Source organism: Aythya marila (genome assembly GCF_965140915.1).
Source record: "Aythya marila genome assembly, chromosome: 3".
Taxonomy (NCBI): Eukaryota; Metazoa; Chordata; class Aves; order Anseriformes; family Anatidae; genus Aythya; species Aythya marila.
The window spans coordinates 11,365,680-11,388,370 of NC_139044.1; the positions used below are offsets into that span (position 1 = coordinate 11,365,680).

Genomic DNA, 22,691 nt, shown 5'->3' on the forward strand with positions numbered 1-22,691 from the left:
TGAATAATTACAGTTCAATATGTTTGAAATAGCTTCCTGCAGTGAAGTGGTTGGAGGCTGCAGTAAGAATTCTCAAGCACATGTATTAACCTTTCTTGCCCTTAACCAAGTGAGGTTCCTGTCTCCTGGGACAAAAGGCTCTGATTGCCTTTGAAGCCACTGAGCTACAGTACTAAAACTGCTTTTGAGCTGCAGTGCTGGAGTATAAATCTGCCTTCAGGCTTTCATGTCTAATGTTGATATACAGTAATTTTGCCTGGGAGAGACAAATGGAAGTGTGAATTACCAACAAAGTTCTCAACTTATGCTTGAGAACTTAAAAAATAAAATTTAATAACCTATTTAAGAACATAAGTAAAGTTGTACTATTAAATTCTACCTACCTAACTAAAACATGCAAATAAAGTCCAACAGACTACTCTTAGACATTATTTGATTAAGCGTCTTTTAATACTTTTATTGACAAACATTGTAAGCATGACCAGAGTGAACAGTATATATTTGGAGTCTGTCCAGTGATAGACTTATCACTGAACTACCAGTTCAAGGAGAACTATTGGCATTTTAATTTCCTTCCCAGTTGAGCCACAGGATGCTGAAGTGATGATAGACCAGGATGTGTTCCGATAGTGCCAGATTCTAATCAAAACTGAAGTTGTGCGTCACTAGCCAAGGCAGAGGCAAACAATTACTCAATTATTTTATCATACACAGAAAGCAACTAGTATTGAACAGACAAAGTTTGGTCAACAAACTAGTTTCACTTATTTAATCTTTTTTGCTAAGAACTCAATAGGCACAATAGTACCAGTGAGCATATGAACCTTAAAATGCACAATTGCCACAGACAGTTGACTTGAATACAGTAATAGTGTTGGTAGCAGACTTAGAGACGACTTTTAGATTCTGCCACTGTCAAGTGATCTTGTATTTCTGGATCAGCTAGTCATGCACTAGAGAGGAATTCCACAGCAGTCTCCTTCTCTTCAGTTAACTCCTTAGCAGTCAGATCCATCTTCTCACGAGAAAAATCGTTAATAGGAAGACCTTCAACAAACTTCCAGGTCTTGTCCTGTTTGGGGAAAAAGAAAAGTCCTCCTCATGAGAACAAGCTTCACTCAGTGTACACAAAGGAACCTTTACAGTCTACAAACTACAGAGAACTAAGTGTCACCTTTGAGGAGAGTTTTCAAATTGGCTAATTTAGAACTAGCTTGCTCTTAATGATGTACAACACTGATTTTGCACTTTAGTAAAGGTGGTAAGCATTGTTCACAGCTACCTGAAAAATCCTATTTTCCTGCTGTTGGATAAAGATCTGAACTTGTGAAAGAATTGACTGGTTTTTCAAATGTGATCTATGCAGTCAGAAGCAGTTTACAACAAGTGAATTTTGTATTCAGATAAGGAATATTACCAGCAGTAGCTAGTCATGTCAGATTGCTTTGCTGTACTTATTTGACAACTACTTCCAAAACAGTGAACAGCAGTCCCCTCTGTGAAAGACTGCTAAAACCCTCACGTCCCAGCCACTGCAGTTCCATACCAAAAGCATTGCTGTTAAAGCAGCTCTTATGACAACTTAACTAGAACTTGCAGAAAATGCTTAGATGTAAATACAGACAAGTTACCTTGATCACAACAGGGAATGAGTATAGCAAGTCCTCAGGAACACCATAAGAATTGCCATCAGAAATGACTCCCATAGAAACAAATTCTCCCTGAAGAGAACAAAAAAAAAATTTCACTGCTAAAAGCAAGCAAAATTTTAACTTCCAATATATTGCACCTCCTGACAGACTAGTAGAGAGTTTGATTATTTCTCTCAACATACATAGATGCCTGAGGTCAACAAAAGACACTGGCATGTAATCAAAGCATCAGGCAAACAAGGACTTACTCAAGAGTTACATCTTACCGCTGGAGTGCCAAACCAGATGTCCCTCACATGATCACAGATAGCTTTGGCAGCTGACATTGCACTGGACAGCTTCCTAGCCTTTATAACGGCTGCTCCACGTTGCTGAACAGTCTGCAATTAAGAAAATAAATAAATTATAAGCAGCAGAATCACAGTTTGGTCTAACTGTTGCTAGTGAACGCCATACGGAAAGTCCGCCTTCCAAGCGTGATTTAATTTCATCAGTCAAGATGCTGTTCTATCAGTAAACGAACATGGCATACAATGCAGAAATACTATTAGGGTTTTGCTAAGACAAGAACATGATGGAATATTTCAAAGGCTTGCTCACTTCTTTATATCTGCTTTAGTGTTAGCAGCCCACTAACTTCTCTTACTAACCAGATCGTTCAAGCTTTTACCATCAGGAGACTTCAAGCATGTCAGTTGTAACAGATTTCTTAGAGCCTCATTGGGAATTTGGGTTTTTAGCTGAATGCTAACATGGACTGCTTGATGGTCTCAATCCTGTGGTACTTAAATGCATAAAATTCATGTAGTCCCTGAAGATTCCTTCAGCCCCTCCTTATCTTAGCCAAAGTATATTAGCACAGATCAGCATTACAGTGTACCTAGAATGCAACACCAGTATCTCGCTGTACTTTGCTTGGCCAAGACAGGATCAAGGACATGGCAATGAGAAACTCCTGTAACAGGTTTCTGCTTACATTCTGGCTCATGAACTTTGGTTGCCAGCATACAATCATTTTTTCTGTATCAGCAAACATGGAGCGGAATAAGCTGTATCCAAATCAAGATCGGACAGAGCACAGTCATATGACAAAACACACTCCAAGCCGCACACTAAACGCATCTTGGCTAAGAAGTAGAATTTGGCTGTCAACACACCAGTAACACTGCAATACCAACCAATGGACATCTGCTTGGGGTCATGTTGAAAGGCTTTAGTAATTCTCTTCCACTTTATATTGCAGTTAGGTAGACTGTTCTCTGGCTATTACTACCGTTATTTTGTTTTAATACCTTCATTTTTTACTAACCCACGTTAAAAGACTTGCACGTTTTCCTTTTTTTTTTTTTTTTTTCCTCCAGATTTGGTAGGTGTTGATGATGAGGCCATAGATTCTGTTTTGAAGGGGCAGAAGAGGGAATGGGGTGCACCACACACACAGTAGGGAGGGCTGCTAGCTTTTTTTCGTGGCTGGGTGGGAAGCAGCCTGCTTTATCCACAAAACCACTACAGTGAGCTGCCAATGGTGCTTGTGTGTCAGATCAGTTGCGCCTAAATTATGACCGATTTTTTTTTTTTGGTGAATCATTTGAGCAATCTAAGTGGATTTTTCTAGTAGTGTTTACACAAGTTTCACAATGCCTTGAATTTTCAAGAGCAAATAACTGATTAAGACAAACTATCTGAAGATGATTTACTCTGGATAAACGGATATTCTGAGACAGAAAGAGCTTGGTGGACCAAGTCAGTTAGGTACATAGTTTATAGTTTTGTGTGAAGTTCAGAGAAAGCAGAAGCACAGAAGGTTCTTTTTAAAAAATAAATAAATAAAAAATCAAGATCTTACCAGGATAAAGTCTCCCTTCAGCCAGCTGTCATCTTTTATCGCTTCATAAACTCCAACTTCCTTCCCTTTCACATTTACCTTCGCATGGTTAACATCTGGATATTGAGTGGAGGAGTGGTTGCCCCAGATGATGACATTCTTCACATCATTAGAAGTCACACCAAGTTTGAGAGCAATCTAATTGGAAATTAAAGATGTCCACTGCATTAGCTTAAACTTCTCAATTCACGAACTTCTTTGAGAGCACTGCTGTGTTTGTATTTCACAGACACAACAGAAAGCATTCTACTTTGAAAATGTTCTTTTACCTGAGATTTAGCTCTGTTGTGATCCAAGCGAGTCAAGCAGCTGAAGTTCTCCTTTGGTATTGATGGGGCTGACTTCGATGCAATCAGGCAGTTGGTATTTGCTGGATTCCCAACTACCACAACCTTAAAAAAAAAAAAAGGGAAGGAGAATTGTAGAATGATGAAGCATCAAAAAATGTACTTAGTCAGAAATACTATTTCTGCAAAATAGCTCCTTCAAGTGAAATACAAAAACACTGTATATAGGGAACTGCTTTGCCTTTGACACAACCATGTCTTGGTCTTCTTCAACAAGATTGTTTTATAAGTGTTGTTCAGTCACTGAGTCTTCTATATGCACACAGGAAAAAAATAGCAGGTATTTCCTTTACAATTTGACAAATGTGAAAGCACATGACTTCCAGAGAGGTCTGCACACTGACCCACAGCCTGGATTCAAATTCCATGCTACCGGATTCACAAAAACCACGACATACAGATACTAGTCAGCCAACAGGAAATTCACTATCACCTTAAAAACTGTTCATAGACTGGCTGTCACTGCTTTATATAATTGCTTTATAATTAGAAAGTCAGAACAGTTGCTTATCTCAACGTTCATAGGCAGAAGTAAAATATTGCCTGAACTTAGATCGATTTATTACAATGGGAAAACTGATTTTTATGCATCCTTCATCTACTAATATGCCTCAAATGATTAACGTCCAGCTCCATATAATCTCAATCACACAAGCTAATCCACAAACCTTCCTTTGTATTTCCCCCTTTTGAAAATAAGTTCAGTAAATTTTCCATTACTCTGCAATAGTTATATTGATAGTTTTTATTCCAACTGTATAAAGCAGCAAACAAGTCTTTAGAAGCAGTAGGAAGTTCATCAGCAGAGGAAGTAGACATTAAAAAGTCAGTTACAAAGCACAGTTGGAGTCTGGGTCTGAGATTAAGAGCAGTAGGAGAGCAGCCACATGATCCCATTAACTGTGCCGAAGCGATCTGAGAGAGAACAATTAAAAGCTTCCAATGCTCCAAAGACCAAGTTGCAAACAACTAAAATAAAGCCATTTTTTGTGCAACTGTAATTCCATATTGACACTGGAGTTAAGGGTCATTATGTTAAAGCCACAGACAGATACAAAGTAGGCAGCTGCATGCAGATAATACAGTTCTCCCAGAGCACAAAGAATAATCAGAATACTTTTTTAAAATACAGGCTTTTATTTATTCATTTAAGAATTCCTGGTAACCACTCCAGAGTATGTGTGCAATATAGCAATACAGTGTAAGACTTACCTTCTCCACTGAAAGAATTAGGGACTAAACCATTTACCTATTTAACATATCATATCTCAAACCTTGACTGTGGTATATTCTCCACGGCTTAAGAAAAGGAATGCCTGCACTGAGTAGGCTCCAACTTGCACAGTACCATTTCACAATGTGTTTAAACCTCTAAGTAACTCAGTGAAGAGTTTATTTTTAAAATTCAGTTTCTGTATTTACCTTGACAGTCTTTTTGGCATACTTGTCCAAAGCTGCACCCTGAGACTTGAAAATTTTCACATTTGCTTTGAGTAAATCCTTCCTCTCCATGCCCTCTCTCCTTGGCATGGAGCCAACCAAAATTGCTATGTCAAGGTCTTTGAATGCAACTTCCTCCTTGTCTGTTGGAATGACCTCTAAAAAAAGGAAAAGGGAAAACAAGAAGTCTGAGTAAGATAAATACTTATGGCAAAGCATTAATGGGGTTATTCCTTGGTTCATAAATAATATTTAATGCGATCTGAAAACAGCAGCACCTTTCCTTTCCAAAAATACAAATACAGTCATTTAGCCTTAAAGCCAAAGATTAAATACATGCTAGTCAACAGTTTCTATATACAAATATTTAAAACTATAAATTCTAAGCACAGGAGAAAGATGTATATCAAAAGAGACCTTTTGTTTCTCTCTAAATACATACGTGTATACATATTTATAAATATATATGCATACACACGTATGTATATACGTTGCTCTTCACTGTTGCCAAAATAATTTACAATGTAAAGTACCAAGTACCAACATAAATGAGGTTTTCCTTTACCTTTAACAACAATTCAAACTGAAGGTTTGTACAAGAGTTGGAAGGTACATGTTCTTCAAATAAGTACTGCAATAATTACTGTAGCATCTATTGGCTCCCTTTCTTCTGCTTGTTTAGAACAGATGAATTTGCTTATGTGACTTGAGGAGCAATTTCTCAGTTTGTGTCTTTGTAAAGAAGGTATTTCTAAAGAATAGCCTTTTCATTTGGTAGAAGCATGTAGCCATAGCCAAAGATTCAAAAGTTATTTCACCTTTAGGCCAGAATACAATGTAAATGTAGAGGTTACTGATGATTTGTTGTACACGCTAACTACTGAGGTTTAGATTACGTACACCAAAACTCAGATATCTACTTAGTCAATTTATGCACTTCCTGACATTCTTTCTAGCATGCAGCCTAAGTCAAATGAATTCAACTTCCATAAAATACAAAACCAAGAAAAGCATCGTCCAAATATTTCTTCCGGTTATCACCATTTAAAGGAACTTATAAATCCAGTAGCTATGTTAAAACATCTTGTAAGTATAAGAAAATGTAAGAAAAACTTGTTTTGTCCACCTCTCAGCAGCGGCAGGGCGCAGTCTTGCAGCTCCATCACTACACCTTCCAGAACAGTCATCATGGGGGTGATATCCAGCAGCACGAGCACAAGCGGCTGTAAAGGAACAATTGAATACGAATTGGTCAGAGTCAATCTGTTACAAAGACTGAGTTTTCACATGTATTTGAGATAACAGGACAAATTATCTAGTGCAAGGGGTATCAACTTCAAATCTATTTACACAAGCTGAAAAACTTCACCACAAACAACTACATAAGCTTGCCTAACAGAGCAGGACTCTTGTTTCCTACAGAATAAACTGCTAACGTATTGGTAAAACAGAGTGCCTACAAAAAAAAAAAAAGCCTCTGACAGCTCTGCCTGCAGAACTCTGCAGTTTTGATATTATTCATTAGTGCACAGCAGAGAGAAGCGAAAATTTAGTTGACATTTACCTGTTCTTTGCCAAAGACATCTCCCTTGGCAATACTGTAGAGCAGCGAGTAAGCAATCTGCCCAGCGGCACCAGTCACCAGGACTCTGATAGGTTCACCCTGGAAGAAAGTTGGGAAGACTTAACCACAGCCACACAGTGTAGGCTCACACCACCCCTGAGCAGTAAAAATTAAGTTACTACAGAAATAAGGTTAAGATTATTTAACCAAAATCGTGTGCCCAAATGTGGACCAAGGCCAGCTCCTGGAGTCACGCTGGAACCACCAGCAACTTCTCTACTTGCCTTTACAGAACCAAACCACACTTTCAAAAATATCCCCAAGTAGAAATGCTCTTGGAAAAGCTCCTAAAACACCAGGAATAACAATCTGAAAAACTCTGCATGCCTTTTAACAGTGTTATATTTTTTAGCATAAGGTGTTTGCAACACGTACCCACTCATTAGACTACCCACTTATGCTTTAACCTCATTGCAGAAATTTCATAAGCTGTTGCACTTTGCCAGTTTTCAGACTCTTACAATACTGAGGGTTGATTTTATTAAGCATTTTGAATGCTTAGTTGCAACCAAAGACTTGCTGAATGCCATAAGCCAAGGGATCTGTTGGACTTAAAACTAACACCTCTGTAAACTGTTACACAGCAATTAACAAATCCACAGACAAAAGCTACATTATGGACAAATAAAGACGCTAACATGCCATGGTATAACTGTCCGTTATCAAAGTAACCAAAAACTCCAAGAACACTGTGCCAACACACTGCTATATTGTAACTAACAAAAAAACACCCAGAAGGCTTACTCAGCAGCAAAAGTCCATTTTGTTAATCAGAACCAGGACACTGGGAACTCCAGAGGCTAGTTAATACTGAAAAAGCAAAACATGCCAAAGGCTGTTGTTCATAATCTGATATTCTTTAAGCCTGCTTTTTGCATCTCCCTTCTTCTCTAGAGGCATTACAGCTGGGGTAGGCTGTGCTAAGACAGGAACAAGCAGACTCTGACCAGTCTGCTGGAATTACACACTCAATTTTTTTTTTTTTTTTTCCAAATAATTAAAAGATGATTGTTTGAGTTACAGGCAAATCACTTTACACATTTAATTATGCCTGAAGTGATTTAGTTGCATGCTGGGTTACATTACAAAGTACAGCTTGCAGACTACAGGCAGTTGTTTCTGGGGAAGCTGCAGCTAAAATCCCAAATCCAGTTTGGGGGCCCTGAATTTCAGAGGGATGCTGAAAACCAGACAGGGTCCAGGCAAACGTGACTTGGATGGCTGGAGCCCAGCGCTCACGTGCTGTAAGATGATGCTGAGGAAGCTGCACATAGTCTGGAAAGGTAGAGGACACGGGGTGCTCCAACAGCAGCCTAGCATTGCTTCGAGGAGGGTTACAAAAATAACGCTGCCAAATGCTTCTTGGTAATGGCAGGTGGCAGAAAAGGAGGCCACAAATTGCAGCTTGGAAGGTTCAGTGTGGACATCAAGAGAAAAATTCTTGGCTAGGGGGAAACTGCTGCACTATAACAAGGTACCCTGAGAGCTTGTGCAAACTTCACCCTTGGTGCTTTTCAAGATTCAGATGAAAAAGCCATGCAAGGCCCGATTTAACAGCAGCAAAAGATTTGCTATCGGGCTGCAGTGGACAACCTCCAGACTCAGAGCAAGGCAGAGGTCAGACTGGATGACCTCTACACATCCTTCCCAACAGCATTCCTGCTATGAATACTTATAGGGAGATGATTTGGGGATTTGAGTATATAGTCCCTGCAGTGGTTACCAGCCAAGCACAGCTGCATCAAGCTAGCATTAGATAACCACAAAAATGAGGCCACCCAGAAGCCATCCCATTCTACCCCATAATAGATAAAATGAGAGCAGAAGTGATCAAGTTACTACTACCGAACACACAGATGCAGAATGCAATGTGACTTCACCCTTGTCATACATTAAACTCTTCAAATATTTAATTAAATAGCTGCCAGCTATGGTGTTGAACTGCATTGATTTCTTTTGAACCTGCCCTACTGGGAGCCTCAGACCTCGCCAAAATGAGGTAAAGAGAGAGGAAGGAAGAGAAAACCAATTCTTCTCATTTTAACATCTCAAAATGCATTTCAGTGCACTGCTCTGAAGTAGGTAAGTTACACCCTACAAATGTACTACATCTGAATGATGATGGGCAGCACAGACTAAGCAGGTTTAGCAGCCAACATTTCCAGGTGTTATTCAGGAGAACCTACATTTTATTTAAGCAAACGGAACAACGAATGCCATTTTAGGGCAGCTAATCATTAGTTTAGAAAATATGTACTGGAAAAATTACTGCGTTGCAAGAACTCGGCCTGGTAAAATCCTGTCTTAGTAGCATATAAAAACAAATCCTGTGTTACACTTGCTATGCCAGAACTCAGGGCAAAACCCGCAGAAGGCATTTTCTTGGTGTTACATGGTAGCTTAAATCAACAATGAATTTCCATGAGAATTTCTGCTGAAATAGAAGACTAAGAAGTTAGGCTCTTTCTCCTTCGCAAACTGTGAGCCAATCTACACTGGTGTCACAAAAGGTGAACAAATTCAACAGGAGTTTTTTCCACTGTATGCTTCCCACTTTATATGTTAATGGGATTTAAACATAAAAAATGTCAATAAATCCACTAACATTATGCTGCATATTTAGCACAGCAACGGAACAGGAAGATAAAAAATGCCAGAAATAGGTCTATTTTTTCCTGAGACAGACTTAGCATTTAGCCTTGTTAAAAACCCTCAATCTGACGCAGATCCACCCTCTCAAAAAATAATGTTTGCTACCATCCTTCCTGTTGTCCTCCCTCTATTTTGGGCTGGAAGAAATGCGACAGCTAACAAAGTGAGGAGTATTGCCTATTTAGTTTTTTTCTCTCCAAGCCCTCAGTACACTGGATTCACATAGAAGCTCTCCCATCAGTGACTGTGAGTGGTAAGCAAAGAAATGTTCATGCTCTCTCAATTTCAGAAGCCGGATTAGCAACCCAGAAGCGTGTTTCTTACAAAAGCAAAACAAAGTTAACTCTTCCTAGAAAACTTATGCCACATCACATCTAAGAACTGGTAGCACTGAGCATCTGAGGCTACTTTTGGGGTAGGGAGCTTAGAGAACTATGCAGCTCTCGAGCTGACAGCTTCTCTGTGTGGCAGTTGTAGGTGCCACACATTTGTGTTCAGGCACTTTAATCCGTGACTTGGCTCCTGCGCTGGGCTCTGACAAGAATACTTTCATGCTTTGGTAACTGCAGAGGTGACCTTTATTCGCTCTCAGGTAGACATGAGCTAGAGAAAAAAAATATAACAAATCTAACTGAGCTATTTAATTCCAAGTTTTTTTTTCCACTCTGCATAAATCAGACATGTAATTTAAGAGTTTTAAGAAACAAAGAGAACAATCATAAAAAGGAAGCAAAAAAGTGTAAATATCGCAACCCTAGATGCGTTTGTCCTAATGTTCTAATTCAACAATCATGTAGGATCCCCTCCACCTCCAAATCTTCACAGACAGAAGCGAAGATTCTGTTACCAAATGATTGAACTGTGGGTTTAACACCTCTCCCAATCCGACTTTGGCTTAAAAACTCCATGCCTAAATTATCTTTGTGATTACTGCTGATATCAGCAGACCTAAAATATCAGTGCCATACATGACAGTAGCACTACACTGCAAAACTGATCAGCAGGTTACAAAGTTTGGTTAAAGAGCAATATTAAATAGCCCACTATACACCAGGTGTGCGAATGAGAAAAATCCATGGCCTGTTTACACAACTCGTGGACTTTGCATTACTAATTGCAATTACAAAAGAACTGAATAAGCATTATTGCTGCTACACTTGACTGTCTGTAACACGCCATCAACTTAACGTTTTTCCTGTCAATGCTAACGAAGCTCTCCCACCTTGCTTGACAAGAACGCTCCAAGCGTACCAGTGAGCTTAACTAACTGCACTGCCTCAGAAACGTGGGGCCTCCCTTTGTGCCCCCACTGCAGCAGGGAGGCACTCACAATAAATCTGTCTGGAAATGCGGCAGAAGGAATCAAGACAGCCATGTACTTTAGTAACCCAGCAGCGCTGTGGTTCACAGAGAGTTCCAAAGGAATTCTTTCCTTCCCAAGTGACCTTCAGGAAGGTGCCCTTAAAAACATCTTTCCGTTTCATTTAGCTAACAACAGTCGCATCAATAGACAGAAAAATTTTGTTTCAGAGGTTTGGAGCCTCTGCCCAACAGCAGAAGTATAACTAGAACACTGAAATAATGAAAAGAGCAATATTCTGAAAAGCCTGAGCACCAAAGGAACATCTTCAAGTAGGAGACCCTTTGGAGACCAACAACCTCATGGCAGCCAGCGTTTTGAAAGCTTAAGTGCAAAACAGAACATTTTGACTTGAGGTCACTCCTGACAACCCATATATTGAGTAAAAAAACAAACAACAAACAAACAAACAAAAAAAGAGTAAAAAGGTAGAATAGACAAAGTTTACAGCCTTATGTAATCTATGTAGCTAGACAGGTTAGCTTTCTAGGACATAGCTAGAAAGGTCACTTAGACATCTTTTTTGTAGATAAGTATCAAAATTAAATGTTTGAACGAGAAGGTATAATAGCTAGGAGAAAAAGCGAAAAGAAACACTCAAGATTATAAAGAAAAGCAAGGTCTCTGCACAAGACGCGTGCACGTACATACAAACCCAAGCACCCCCCTTCATCCATGCACCCTCAGGGCAGAGCCGGAGAAACTCCTTGAGGACTCGCAGAGCCTACACGAACCCCCGGACCTCGGCATTTCCCCTTCAGGAGACCGCCGCAGCGGCCCCAGGGGACGCCACACAAAACCCGCAGGCTGTGGGAGCGACCGCGGGGCCCAAGACACGGCGAGGGCCTGGGGGGATTCGCCACCACACGGCCACCTCCGCCTGAGGGAGCCAACGGCCCCCAACGGCCCCCAACGGTCCCCAACGGTCCCTCAACCGTCCCCAACGGTCCCCCAACGGTCCCCCGAGGCACCGACCATGGCTGGGAGCGGCGGGCCCGGCAACCTCGAGGTCACCTCTACGACGCGACTGCGACCGCCGGCAGCGCCGCGCTGAGGTACAGCGGAAAGGGGCGGGGCGCACCGCCCCGCGCGGCCGCCTGGGGGATGTAGTCTGGCGCCCCGCCGCCTTCAGCGGGTGGATGCCGGGGAGGAACTACAGCTCCCAGCGTGCCTCGCGGCACGCGCGCCAAGCCCCCCGACGCGATTGGCCCGCCGGGCTCGTTCATTGAGGGGACGCTGCTCCGCGGAGGGGGGGGCAGCAGGCGGCGGATGCGCATGCGCGCCGGGGAGACGCGGGACAGGGGGTTAGGGCAGCGCGGGCGGAGACGTGCGCGAGGCACGCCGGGAAATGCCCGGCCTGGAAGGAGGGAGGGGCGCGGTCACCGCGCATGCGCAGGTGGCGGGGCTTCGGTGGTTGCTAGGTGACGGGCGCGCGCGCGAGAGCCCCCGGGGCTGCCCCCCCCTCCCCCCCCCCTCAGTCACCTCAGCGCCCCCCCCCCCTCCTTCCCTCACAGCCCTCACCGGGCTGCGGGGCGTTAAAATAATAAAATCCGTAAAAAAAACGGCGTGGTCGTGCTTTGTGTGGGGAGGGGGGCAGGATCCAGCCTGCTGTCCGTGCCCGGCGGTGGCACAAGCGGGTGTTTTTCGTCCCCGGGTCTCCCACGGGGCTCCTCAGAGCGCTAATCCCCTAATTCCGTCCAAACTCGCTTTTACCAACGTTTTTCGGCAGGATTAAGCGTTAATCCCAGCCCGGGTTTCCGAGGCGATTCGGGTTTTAATCCTGCAGGCTGTTTTTTTAATCCGGCAGTTCCCCCTCAGGGCGCAGCAAGTCGCTCCTGCAGGGTGGCGGGTGCGAGGCTGAGGTGTTTGTGCTCGCGTGCTGTTTTTTTAGCACTTCTCGCCGCTAACTGTCCTTGTGCCACAATTCCAGGCTTCCCGGGGCTTGGCCGAGACTTTAGCTGAACCTCTGGCAGCTCCTGGCGTGCAGAAACCCGCCGTGTCAGAGTTGGAAAGGTATAGTTACGCTCAGTTTTGTTTTAAATACCAAACTCCTCAACACCGTTACTGACTCGCACCCGTTATTAACCATACGCTCTTGCCACGAGTTAAATTTGTACCCAAATCCTGTGCTGGGGGTGAATTGCAAAGCTAAATAGCTGCAAGCAAGGCTGGGCTCTGGCTTGCTGTGAAGCACAGAGAAGCCTGTTGTGTAGAAGGGCCCCTAGTTTCAAAACATATTTCCAGAGCATCCTAAGATGCTTTACACTAGTGGCTCTAACCTTTTTTTTTGCACTCAGACATTGTACAGACTCAATTATCACCATTTAAGATTATTTAAGATATAAATTTACATAAAAGCTGGTGTGGACCCACTTAAGGTAATTTCCACTTGGTCTAACGAGTTCATTTTAAGTTGATTCCTTATCAATTTTTAGCTAAATCAATGTAAGCATGCTGTAAACTGATTTGCTTGTCAATGTGGCAGATTATATTGGTTTAATGGATTTCAGTTAAGCTAATTGCAATTTCTTCTGTAGGTAAGGCTCTGTTTTCATACTCTGTCCTTTTCTGTCCAAGCTTGTGCTCCTTGGATTATTTGTTAATGAAGATAACATACCTGGTGTTGAAACTGATTAGTCAGAGATGTGTATATCACTTTATTTTAAATCCGTTGCTGTATAATTAGTCCCAGAATGTGCAGTCTTAAGCCAAACTCTGTCTTTTGTGCTGACTTAACTGAAGATATGTTAAAGTTTTGCCTTTTGCGAATGTGGTGTAATTTTCATAGTTAGCAAGATGTAACAATTCTGCAATTTCCTTTTTTTCTTGGCTTAAATTTGTTTTATACTTGTTAAGTTTTTATATCTTCCAAGCAATATCTAACTGCACTAAACTAAATGAGAGAAATGTGAGATGCTTCCTTCTTCTCCATCTGTTTTAACACCTTTTTTTTTTTTTTTTTTTTTTCCCCTGATATTTATTAGTTCTTAAAATCCTCTGCTTCTGGATAGAAACCTTTCTGGCGTTCTTGCCAGGAAATGTTGGTTCTTGGTTGCATTCCTATTGCACTTAGCTCATGTCATCATCTTCAGATTGTTGTCACTGCAGGAATCTATGAACATACAGTGTTTGAGTTTCTGCATCCCATTCTTCCAAATCTGTGTGTTCTTTATCTTCAAGAGCTGCGATGTATTTGATTTCTTTTTGTTGATTTATTAGTCTTAACACCTTTTCAATGTTTTGGATATTTTCACTCAAAATTTAACACCGTTTTTCCCGATCAATTTTGTTACAGTATGCGAATTTCCTCCCATTTGTTACTGTCTCATAGTTTTCTTGCCACTGTTTCATCTTCTATTTTTTTGAGATGGTGAGATGTTCATGTAATTCTTTAAAAATTCTTTAATGCATCCCCCATGTTTTATTAATATATATCACTTATGTAGTGCTTTCAGATGAAGAGCTGTGTAAATGGAAAAAAAAAAAAAAAAGTGCAAAAGAAGTAATGGAACTTGAGTATGCACAGATTGGACTCCAAGCTGACTCTTGAAATATATTTTACAGTTTTTGCACTCAGTGGTATTTATTTATGTGGAAATTGGTGTAATTAAACAATGCAATTAATAGTCAAAATGTTTCGATCTTCATCTTGTGATTATTAAGTATTATTTTTCAACGTAACCACTCGTTTTGAAGGATACTCTTCCAGAATTCAATCTGTTTTATTTATATAAATCCACATTTATATATTTCAATATTTTAAAAATAAATTATTCTCTGTTAACAGACGGCTGTGTTCTTTATATTTTGGATCAGATTTTCTTTTTCTTCATTGCCATCTGTAGAAATTGTTGAATTATTTTGGGTAAGTTTTTACATTCATTTCCAATAATTTGTGAAGTTATCTATTTATTGTCTCCATGTGTCATACAGTTTTTCTTTTACCTAATGCACTTGCTTACTATTTTTATACAGAAATGTGTCTCAGGTAGCTAAACCTATGTGATATAAGTAATTCTTCAAGTGTTTAAGTAAAAAAAAAAAAAAAAACAACTATATATTTGCTGCTTTCTATCCTAGAAATAATAGTAGAATTTGAACAATTTTGGAAGCCTACTCTCCATTATGATCCAAGGGAATAATAAGGGATTTTTTAGAAATAAAGCATTAAAAAAAATACTGGAATGAGATTAAGAGGTTCAATACCTATTTTTTTAAAATAATGAGAAATCTGTAAGAGTTTTAAAAATGATAAACTTGTAGATATAGGCAAGAACAATAAAGAGCTTAGAAAATGAAAATAGATACATTTGCATTAAGAACTAATATTTTTATACAAGATTTTTTTTTGTATTCCCAACTTGAATGTCCAAATCTTCCTTTTTTACTGTTAATTTCTAACCTTCACTTAAGTGATACAGCACAGGCATTAAATGGTGCGAAGAAAGTCAAATATCTAGACGTTCTTCTAATAACGTTGAGTTTATTTTATATATTTTTGCTGTGGTTCAGAAAACTTTCTTTAAAAAAGAAGCTTTGCTTTCTATCTACGGAACCAGTTTGTTTCATCCCGTAGCTTCAATTTTACTTAATAGTTTAGGTGTGCTTTTATGTAATTAGAGGTAATCGAACATTCATTAAGTTATTTATAAAGCTTCCAGTATGTTTTTGGTGGGTGGATAGGATCCCATATAACATTCTCTGCTCATGTGTCTAGTGTGAAGAGACGAATGATGTATAGCACACTTGTACAGTCTATTAGTAATCTTTTTGAACTATCTATGTTTTAAATCTTAATACAAATTGAGACCAGAATGTTCTTTTTTGTTGCTTATTTCTGTGTAGTTTACCAGTACAAACACCTGCTACACATTTGACAAACAGTCTTCCTGGATTCACTCCTTTTACTTAGCAGAAATCCGTATTTTTCTTGGTTATGCAGAGGCTATGTGACAGCAGCACGGATTTTCTGCTCACTAAGGCTGACATGTGGAGGTTGACTGTGCTTTGTAACTTGGGTGAATTAGGTACTTCTCCCCATAGTAGGTGAGCTGTGGTGGTAGACGTTTTTGCAAACCATCGGGAGATGGGAAATGGAAGGAGGGGAAGAGTAAGAGCATCCTTTGCAAGCGGGAGAACGGCATGAGTATGGCAGAAGGTGTTCTTTTGTATTTGCTGCTCCGTCAAGCAGTTTTCCAGACCACAGAAGCTAACTGTACGTTAGTGACAAAAACTGCAAGTCCGTAATTGGGACATCATGGATTCTATTAGCTATTTGAAATGCTTGCAGTAAAGCTTTTTTTTTTTTTTCTGTTCAGATTTATGAGCATAATAAGGCAACTTCATTTGGAAATGTGACTTCCCAATTAAAATCTAATGAGAAGAATGTCAGATTGGGGATTCACGTGAAAAAGAAAAAACAAAAACAAAACAAAACAAAACAAAACTTAGGCATTTATCACAATAAGCGGTATGTTACCTTGTGTCATTTTGTTTTTTGAGTGTTATGAAATTATTGTGTTTATGTAGAGGGTTTCCAAGGCATATCCATAGCATCGACATTTTTGAGACATCTGAATGAAGATTATTACACCAGCCTGTTTTAATACATTGTTGTTCAGTAAAACTAACAGGTTAACTTGCTAGCTGAAAGCATATGAGTACCTGTAAATCTGTTGCTGTTGTTTTTATATAAACATTGGAAAACTGTTGCTATTATACAACAGCTTTTTCATTCCCTCTCCTCTAGTTTTATAAAACATAGTAAAACTGTTGATGTGTTTTAAACCCGATCAGAAGAGGTAGGTTGGCTTTCCATGGAATAAATTATCTGTGTGACAATTGAAGTTGTGCAAAATCAAACACGGTACTCTTAAATTAATTTATTACAACAGTTTTAAAAACAAACAAAAAAATCCCACATTTAACCTAGACAAGGTTAAATTAACCTAGACAAGGTTTAAGCTGGTGTCCATGTAGGTTTTTTTTCCAAACAACATAAACAGTTAATCAAATGGTAAAACAGGTTCTACTGAAAATCAGCGCTTACTTTTTCTCATAGTGACTTTCTTTGGCATTTGTTCATGATAACCTGATAATCAAAGAATAACTTTAGATACAAAAAGTTACTAGCCATAACGGTTAACTTCCATTTTTTAGATTCAATGCAGGTGGGTGAATCCATTGGCTTTGTTTATCCATCCAGTCCAAATGACTGATGGATGCTCTTCTATGTTGAACTGGTCTCATTAAGATTATTTCCGTGGATTATGAACACAGAGTTTATTTAAAATATTTCAGCTTGTTATACAATATCCCTTTGTGTTTGTTTCTGTATTTGCACAGAATTAAGTTGTTAACAGCTATCATTATGCAGATTGAATTTCTCTCTTTTAAGAATTATTTTAAATAAAATATCAAAAGAAGTATCTGGGAAGTGAAAATGAAGGCTTATGATACTGACTTTTTAAAGTTAAATTAAAAAAAAAAAAAAAAAAAAAAAAAAAAACCAACGCTTTACAGAAAGGAAATAGCAATAAATGTTAAAGGAAATAACCATAGTCAATATTTTTATCTGAATTTCATTTTTTATGTGTCAAACATAACTTTAAAAACAAGACTTGAACAGTAAGAAGCTGAAGAGCAAGTGAAACTCCTTGTTTCCTGTACGGATGTTTTTTCTGCTGCTTCACACATCCATTTTACTATCTGGCCTGCTTTTGGAACCTTACCAAATTGATTTGTAAACAGCAGCAGAGTCTATGGATGGCTTTAGTGTTGCTCCTAGTAGTGTCCTTATTCAGTGGTTTTAATGATGTGCGAAAAAAGAAAGAAGAAATTGTATTTATTCATTCTGCTCACGTAAACCCAAGTACTCAGTTTCGGCACATGCTTGCCTGCCATCAGTTGCACGCTACAAGGCTGAACTGCCTCCATCTCTTGATAAAAGCGTAAAGCCCTTGGATCCAGCACCTAGTAGCTATACGCATGCTGCATAACTTCAAGTTTCCCATGGCTCTGAAACATGCAACATATATTGTTGGTGGTGGTGGTGTTGTTTTTCAGTTCAGAGTGTCAAAAGAGGCTATGCTGGACCCCATAAGAGTGGATTTCTTATAGCATGAGGCCGAGGATCAATGTTACTAACTTCTGAGCATATCACAAAGGCAATTAGAATTGCCTTCTCTTGCAGGGATGGTGTTGAGGAATCATTTCACATGAACTCGTGGTAGTCATACTTTCTGAAGCAGTGTTGTGAACCATTTTGAGAGGAATTAAAAACCTTGCTATAGGAGAGCCAAGGAGTGAGTCAGTGTGTGCCCACTATGAATGATAAGGGATCCGTGGCCCCGGAACAAAATCAAGAGCATCCTGCACATCGTAGTGTGGACACAAATGATGCAAAAGAAAGTACCCTCATCTTTGGGTAAAGAAAGCTTCCCCATGAAGTAATCAAGCAAAGGGAATCATGATTCTAGTTAATTTTTTTCTAGTTTGTTTCTAGAGTGATACAGCTACATTTTTTTCTTAGCCTTAATTTGCAGCCTACCCCTAGCTTCTGAGCAGCTCTGGTAATTCACTAACATGTGTGGTGAAAAAGTTGTAACTTAACTGGATAAAAGCCTTTTGAATATTTTGAGTCCTATTGGAAAAATGTTACTCTTTCAGTATCTACTTTTATATACTTTTAATATAGGCAAAGCCATGTACATTTATTTCATGGCAGGTAATCCCATTTATTTACAATAATGGGCCGGCTACTGTTTCAGTTGCATTCTGCCTGACTTAAAAGAATATAAAGTGTTGCTATGCAATGGCCTTTTCCTTTTATAGCTGTCTGACATCCAGGGTCTAGCCTCAGTGTATTAGGCAAGGGAGCTAGAAATACACTACAGTTAAATTATGGGTTTGAATCTCCAGGTGGTGCTTGAATTCAGGGTTGAAGACTGTAGAAATTAATTTTGCTAAAGCAAGAAACAACAGGACATTAAGCTACTATGCCAGCTCTAGATGTACGCTTCAAAAATTTTTTGCTGCTCAGCATTATTCAGTAATCTTTAACTCAAATTGCAGGAAATATTTGAAATTCCATTCTAACAATATCCAACAGAGAATATTAAAGAAGCATTAAATTTCAAATGCCTGAGGGAAAATGTTCTCTTGCAACACCATGGGCATTTGGATCTCACTAGTATATGCAGTATTATAGTCTAATATTATGCTTTGCTTGGTATAAAATGAAAGCCCAATTTTAATTCTATCTCCAAAAGCTTGGCATACTGCAGTGAAAAATAATTTATTTGAATGTTGTTTTTTAATACATTGCAACCAACTTTAAAGCTTCCTTATATAAGACTCCCGCTATGGCTTTTTGTAATCTAACTCTTTCATTAAAACTTCAAATATACTCCCAAAGACTTATCTCAATGCTTTCCTTGTTAATTTAGAAGTTGTGAGATCCCAAAGTTACCGCAGAAGTTTTCCCTCGTTGTATGCAATTTTTCTCTTAAGACAAAAGTTTAGTATTTTATAGTATCTGTGTAAGTATATAAAATTCCCAAACAGAAGATGAATACGCTCCTAAGAGACAGGTAATATGCAAATTCAAAACGTAGCTTAACAATGCATCTACACAGTTCTGGGCAGCTTAATTCGTCAAACCTGTTTGTGAACTTAACTAAAAAGTCGCTGATTAAACCTTTAGGTTTTTATAGTCCATATATGCCATGTTTGATTGCAAAGCTCTTTCAGCAATGAGTTCCCAGCTTACAAATTCCTTGGGAGAGAGCAGAAAACCTTTACAGAATCTCTAGCACAAATATATTTCTTATCCTGTGTTTTAAGTATCTCAGTACTTGGCAGAGTAAGAAGGTGTTTAGTGGAAATTTAAGATCTATGCTCTTTGGAGAAATTGTTTGTTTGTTTGTTTGTTTTACCTGTAGGTGACTTTTTTCCTATTAGTACTTTTGACTGATGTACACATGAGCAGTGTCCAGCACAATGCCAATATTGTGATATTTCACACCTGCTCAGAGTTTCATGATAAACAGCTTTTTTAAACAATAGTGGACGAGTTGCTTGTGGAGGTGTAGCGTTACACCTTGCCTAATAAACCAGATGGGAGGAGAGGGGAACTTGTTTTAAAGACTTAGAGACTGCCGAGAGAATCTGAAAGAACAGTGTCCTCCAGGTGGTTTAAGATGCACGATAAATGCAGTTTAATAAACTTGCCTTTCATCATGTGGATGCTGTGGCTGTGAGTACAGGTGTACGTGTCTATCATGTATACATAATGTGTTTGTACAATGAAGCTATGCGGGACATGAATTAGTGGAACTTCATTCATGTTGCCGTTAGGCTAACTGGAATACTAGACAGCACTCTTGTCAAATTAATTGTGCTTTTTTTTTTGTAACGAAAGCTACTGGAATATTGCAGCCCTGCTGCGAGATCTGCTCTCACTGCTGGGGGCTCCGTGGCAATACTGGTGGACACGGTGTGCCTGCTGAGCTCCTGTTCCTGGGCTCTGAACAACCACGTACATTTTCGTGGCAGCTGAGGCCTGCTGGAGAATAATGGACTCTTTTTCCATCATAGATGGTCTCAGGTAGTTGTACCCAAATTTCTGTGCCAGTAGAGTGAGACCCTGTCTTGCAGATGCAGTTCCATTGTATGAAGTCTGAGAGAGAATTATCTGCTTGAATTCACCTCCTAGAAGACAAGAACATCCACCTCAGGGTGATGAAACCTGAGAGCTCTCTAGCTTTTCACAGAAATGACCAAACAATTAAGAAATACACTTTTAGAGGTATTCAGCTTTTTTGGAGGAAAGCTAGATGGTTCTTTAAATGTCGAGCATGTCTTCCCTGACAAATGGAAGGCTTGTAAAATGCAGTAGGAATTATGTTGAAAGAGTAAGTCTATGTGGACTTCAAGATCGGTCATATTACATGGTTTTATTTCCAATTTTATTGCCTTTTTTTTTTTGGTGATTGTATTTCTTTGCCAATGGTTAAATGAAGTGACTGCTCTTTAAATAATAGCATAAAAACAGAAGCAAATGTGAAGCTTAATGTGTGCACAAAGCTATTTCAATACTTTTCTACCTGAGCTGCATATTTGAGTGGGTGCTTACCAATTAATCGTTCTGCCTTAGCTCTGATGGCTTGGCCAGCTCGTCCCGTGAAGCAGAATGGTGAATGGACAGTCTGTAACATCATGACATGTGAAGAAGCTGGCACGTTATTTTGTTCCTTTGTAAATAGCATTAATACATTCAAACTGAAACAAAATTCTTTGTGATGCAATGGCAGTGAACGAGGTACAGCTTGAGACAGAATTTATGTGAAAGCCCAGGTTGTTCGTTAGCGCTGTGCTGGCAAAGCTCCATACCTGTTGGGAGTCCTGTTAACTTCACTACACCTTCAGGTGGCTCCAAAGGTCTCTTCATGTGGAATTCAGTGTAAGATTAGTACTGGAAAATTCATAACACAATGCCATTCATGTGGTAAAACACAAAATTCAGACTGATAATGAAACAGTGGCGTCAGTGGCAGCTTCCCTGGAAAAATACTTTAGTAGTAAGTGGAACATATTCCTCAGGGGATTATTTGATTTCAGAATAACTTGATTACTTGACATTTCATCAAAGGGAAAATTGAATATTTAGATTCCATAAAGAACTAGCTGGACTAGCTTCTTTGGCATCCATCAGTGATGTTGTTTGACTGTATCACCTTTCTTTCGCTATTTTTTTTTTTTTAATATATATATATATATATATATGTGTGTGTGTGTGTGTGGTAATAGAAATACCCAAAGTGGTTTTTTTTTGGTCTCTCTGCTTTGCAGTATATCAAGGTGTATCCCTTTTCAGTGCGTGACTTAGCAAATTATCTGCACTGCTGTCATGCTTGTTTTCCGAATCTGATTGGCAAATCTGTGCAGTGTGTTCACTTCTGGTGCACAGCTGAAATTCGCTGTGGTGATCTTGAAATTCTGCAAAATAGGCAAGTGGTTGAACATTCTTTAAAAAGCAGCCTAGAAAATACACCACCTGTAATGTCAGTGAATAAATGGCAACTTTGGCCTGAATTTTCTTTTAAAGCATGGGCCGTGCTAAGGTTACTGGTCAATCTGAATTCAAGGTGATGAGAGCACCAGCACTGCATAGAGCTGCAGGAGTGGCATACCTGTGAAGGTGCTGCTGCTTGATTTGCAGAAGATGGCATGCTGTGAATTGTAAAGCTCCCCAGTCATGGTTGAACTGCAGTAAATGCCATTTCGTAATTGAGGCCATGTAAGTTAGTTATTTTACTTTTATTACTAACTTCATTAAAAAAAAAACAAAAAACAAAAAACAAAAACAAACAAACAAACAAAAACACCAAAAAAAACAACTCTTAAAAATTCTTTGCTGGGATCAAACAAATGCAATTATCATGAAAGGATACATACAATATTTGATAAATGGGACAAGGAAGCAGAAGAATGAAAACTCTGCATCTTTTTCTCATGGATGTAGTAATCATCATCTGTTTCATGGATTAGTATGGAGGTTATGATGTTGGCCTCCTTTTGAGGAAAGGAATAGCGACAATGGTGAAAATACTGCTGTCTCTCTTAACCTGTGAAGGTGGGTGAAAAGGAAGCATCATCACACAGAGGTGTAGCAGCAGACACACTTTTGAGCGAGCCCAACTCAGACAAAGATTTTGGGTAAAGAAATCCG

The 22,691-nt window shown here is 39.4% G+C and overlaps 2 protein-coding genes across 2 annotated transcripts in view; one reads left to right on the forward strand and one right to left on the reverse strand.

Moving 5' to 3' along the window:
* Positions 1–428: 428 nt before the first annotated feature.
* On the reverse strand, positions 429–12,020 carry MDH1 (malate dehydrogenase 1). Its single transcript, XM_082757737.1, has 9 exons — positions 11,936–12,020; positions 6,889–6,987; positions 6,451–6,547; positions 5,307–5,482; positions 3,807–3,929; positions 3,499–3,675; positions 1,919–2,032; positions 1,632–1,721; positions 429–1,072 (listed from the first exon to the last, which is right to left on the reverse strand). The coding sequence occupies exons 1-9, from the start codon at positions 11,936–11,938 to the stop codon at positions 947–949; spliced, it is 1,005 nt and encodes a 334-aa protein (XP_082613863.1). The 5' UTR covers positions 11,939–12,020; the 3' UTR covers positions 429–946.
* Positions 12,021–14,749: 2,729 nt separating this feature from the next.
* The window catches only part of WDPCP (WD repeat containing planar cell polarity effector), a 147,380-nt gene continuing 139,438 nt past the window's right edge, over positions 14,750–22,691 (forward strand). Inside the window, exon 1 of the mRNA XM_082755619.1 lies at positions 14,750–14,825. The gene's annotated coding sequence lies outside the window, so the exon portion shown is untranslated. The remainder of the gene's footprint in view (positions 14,826–22,691) is intronic.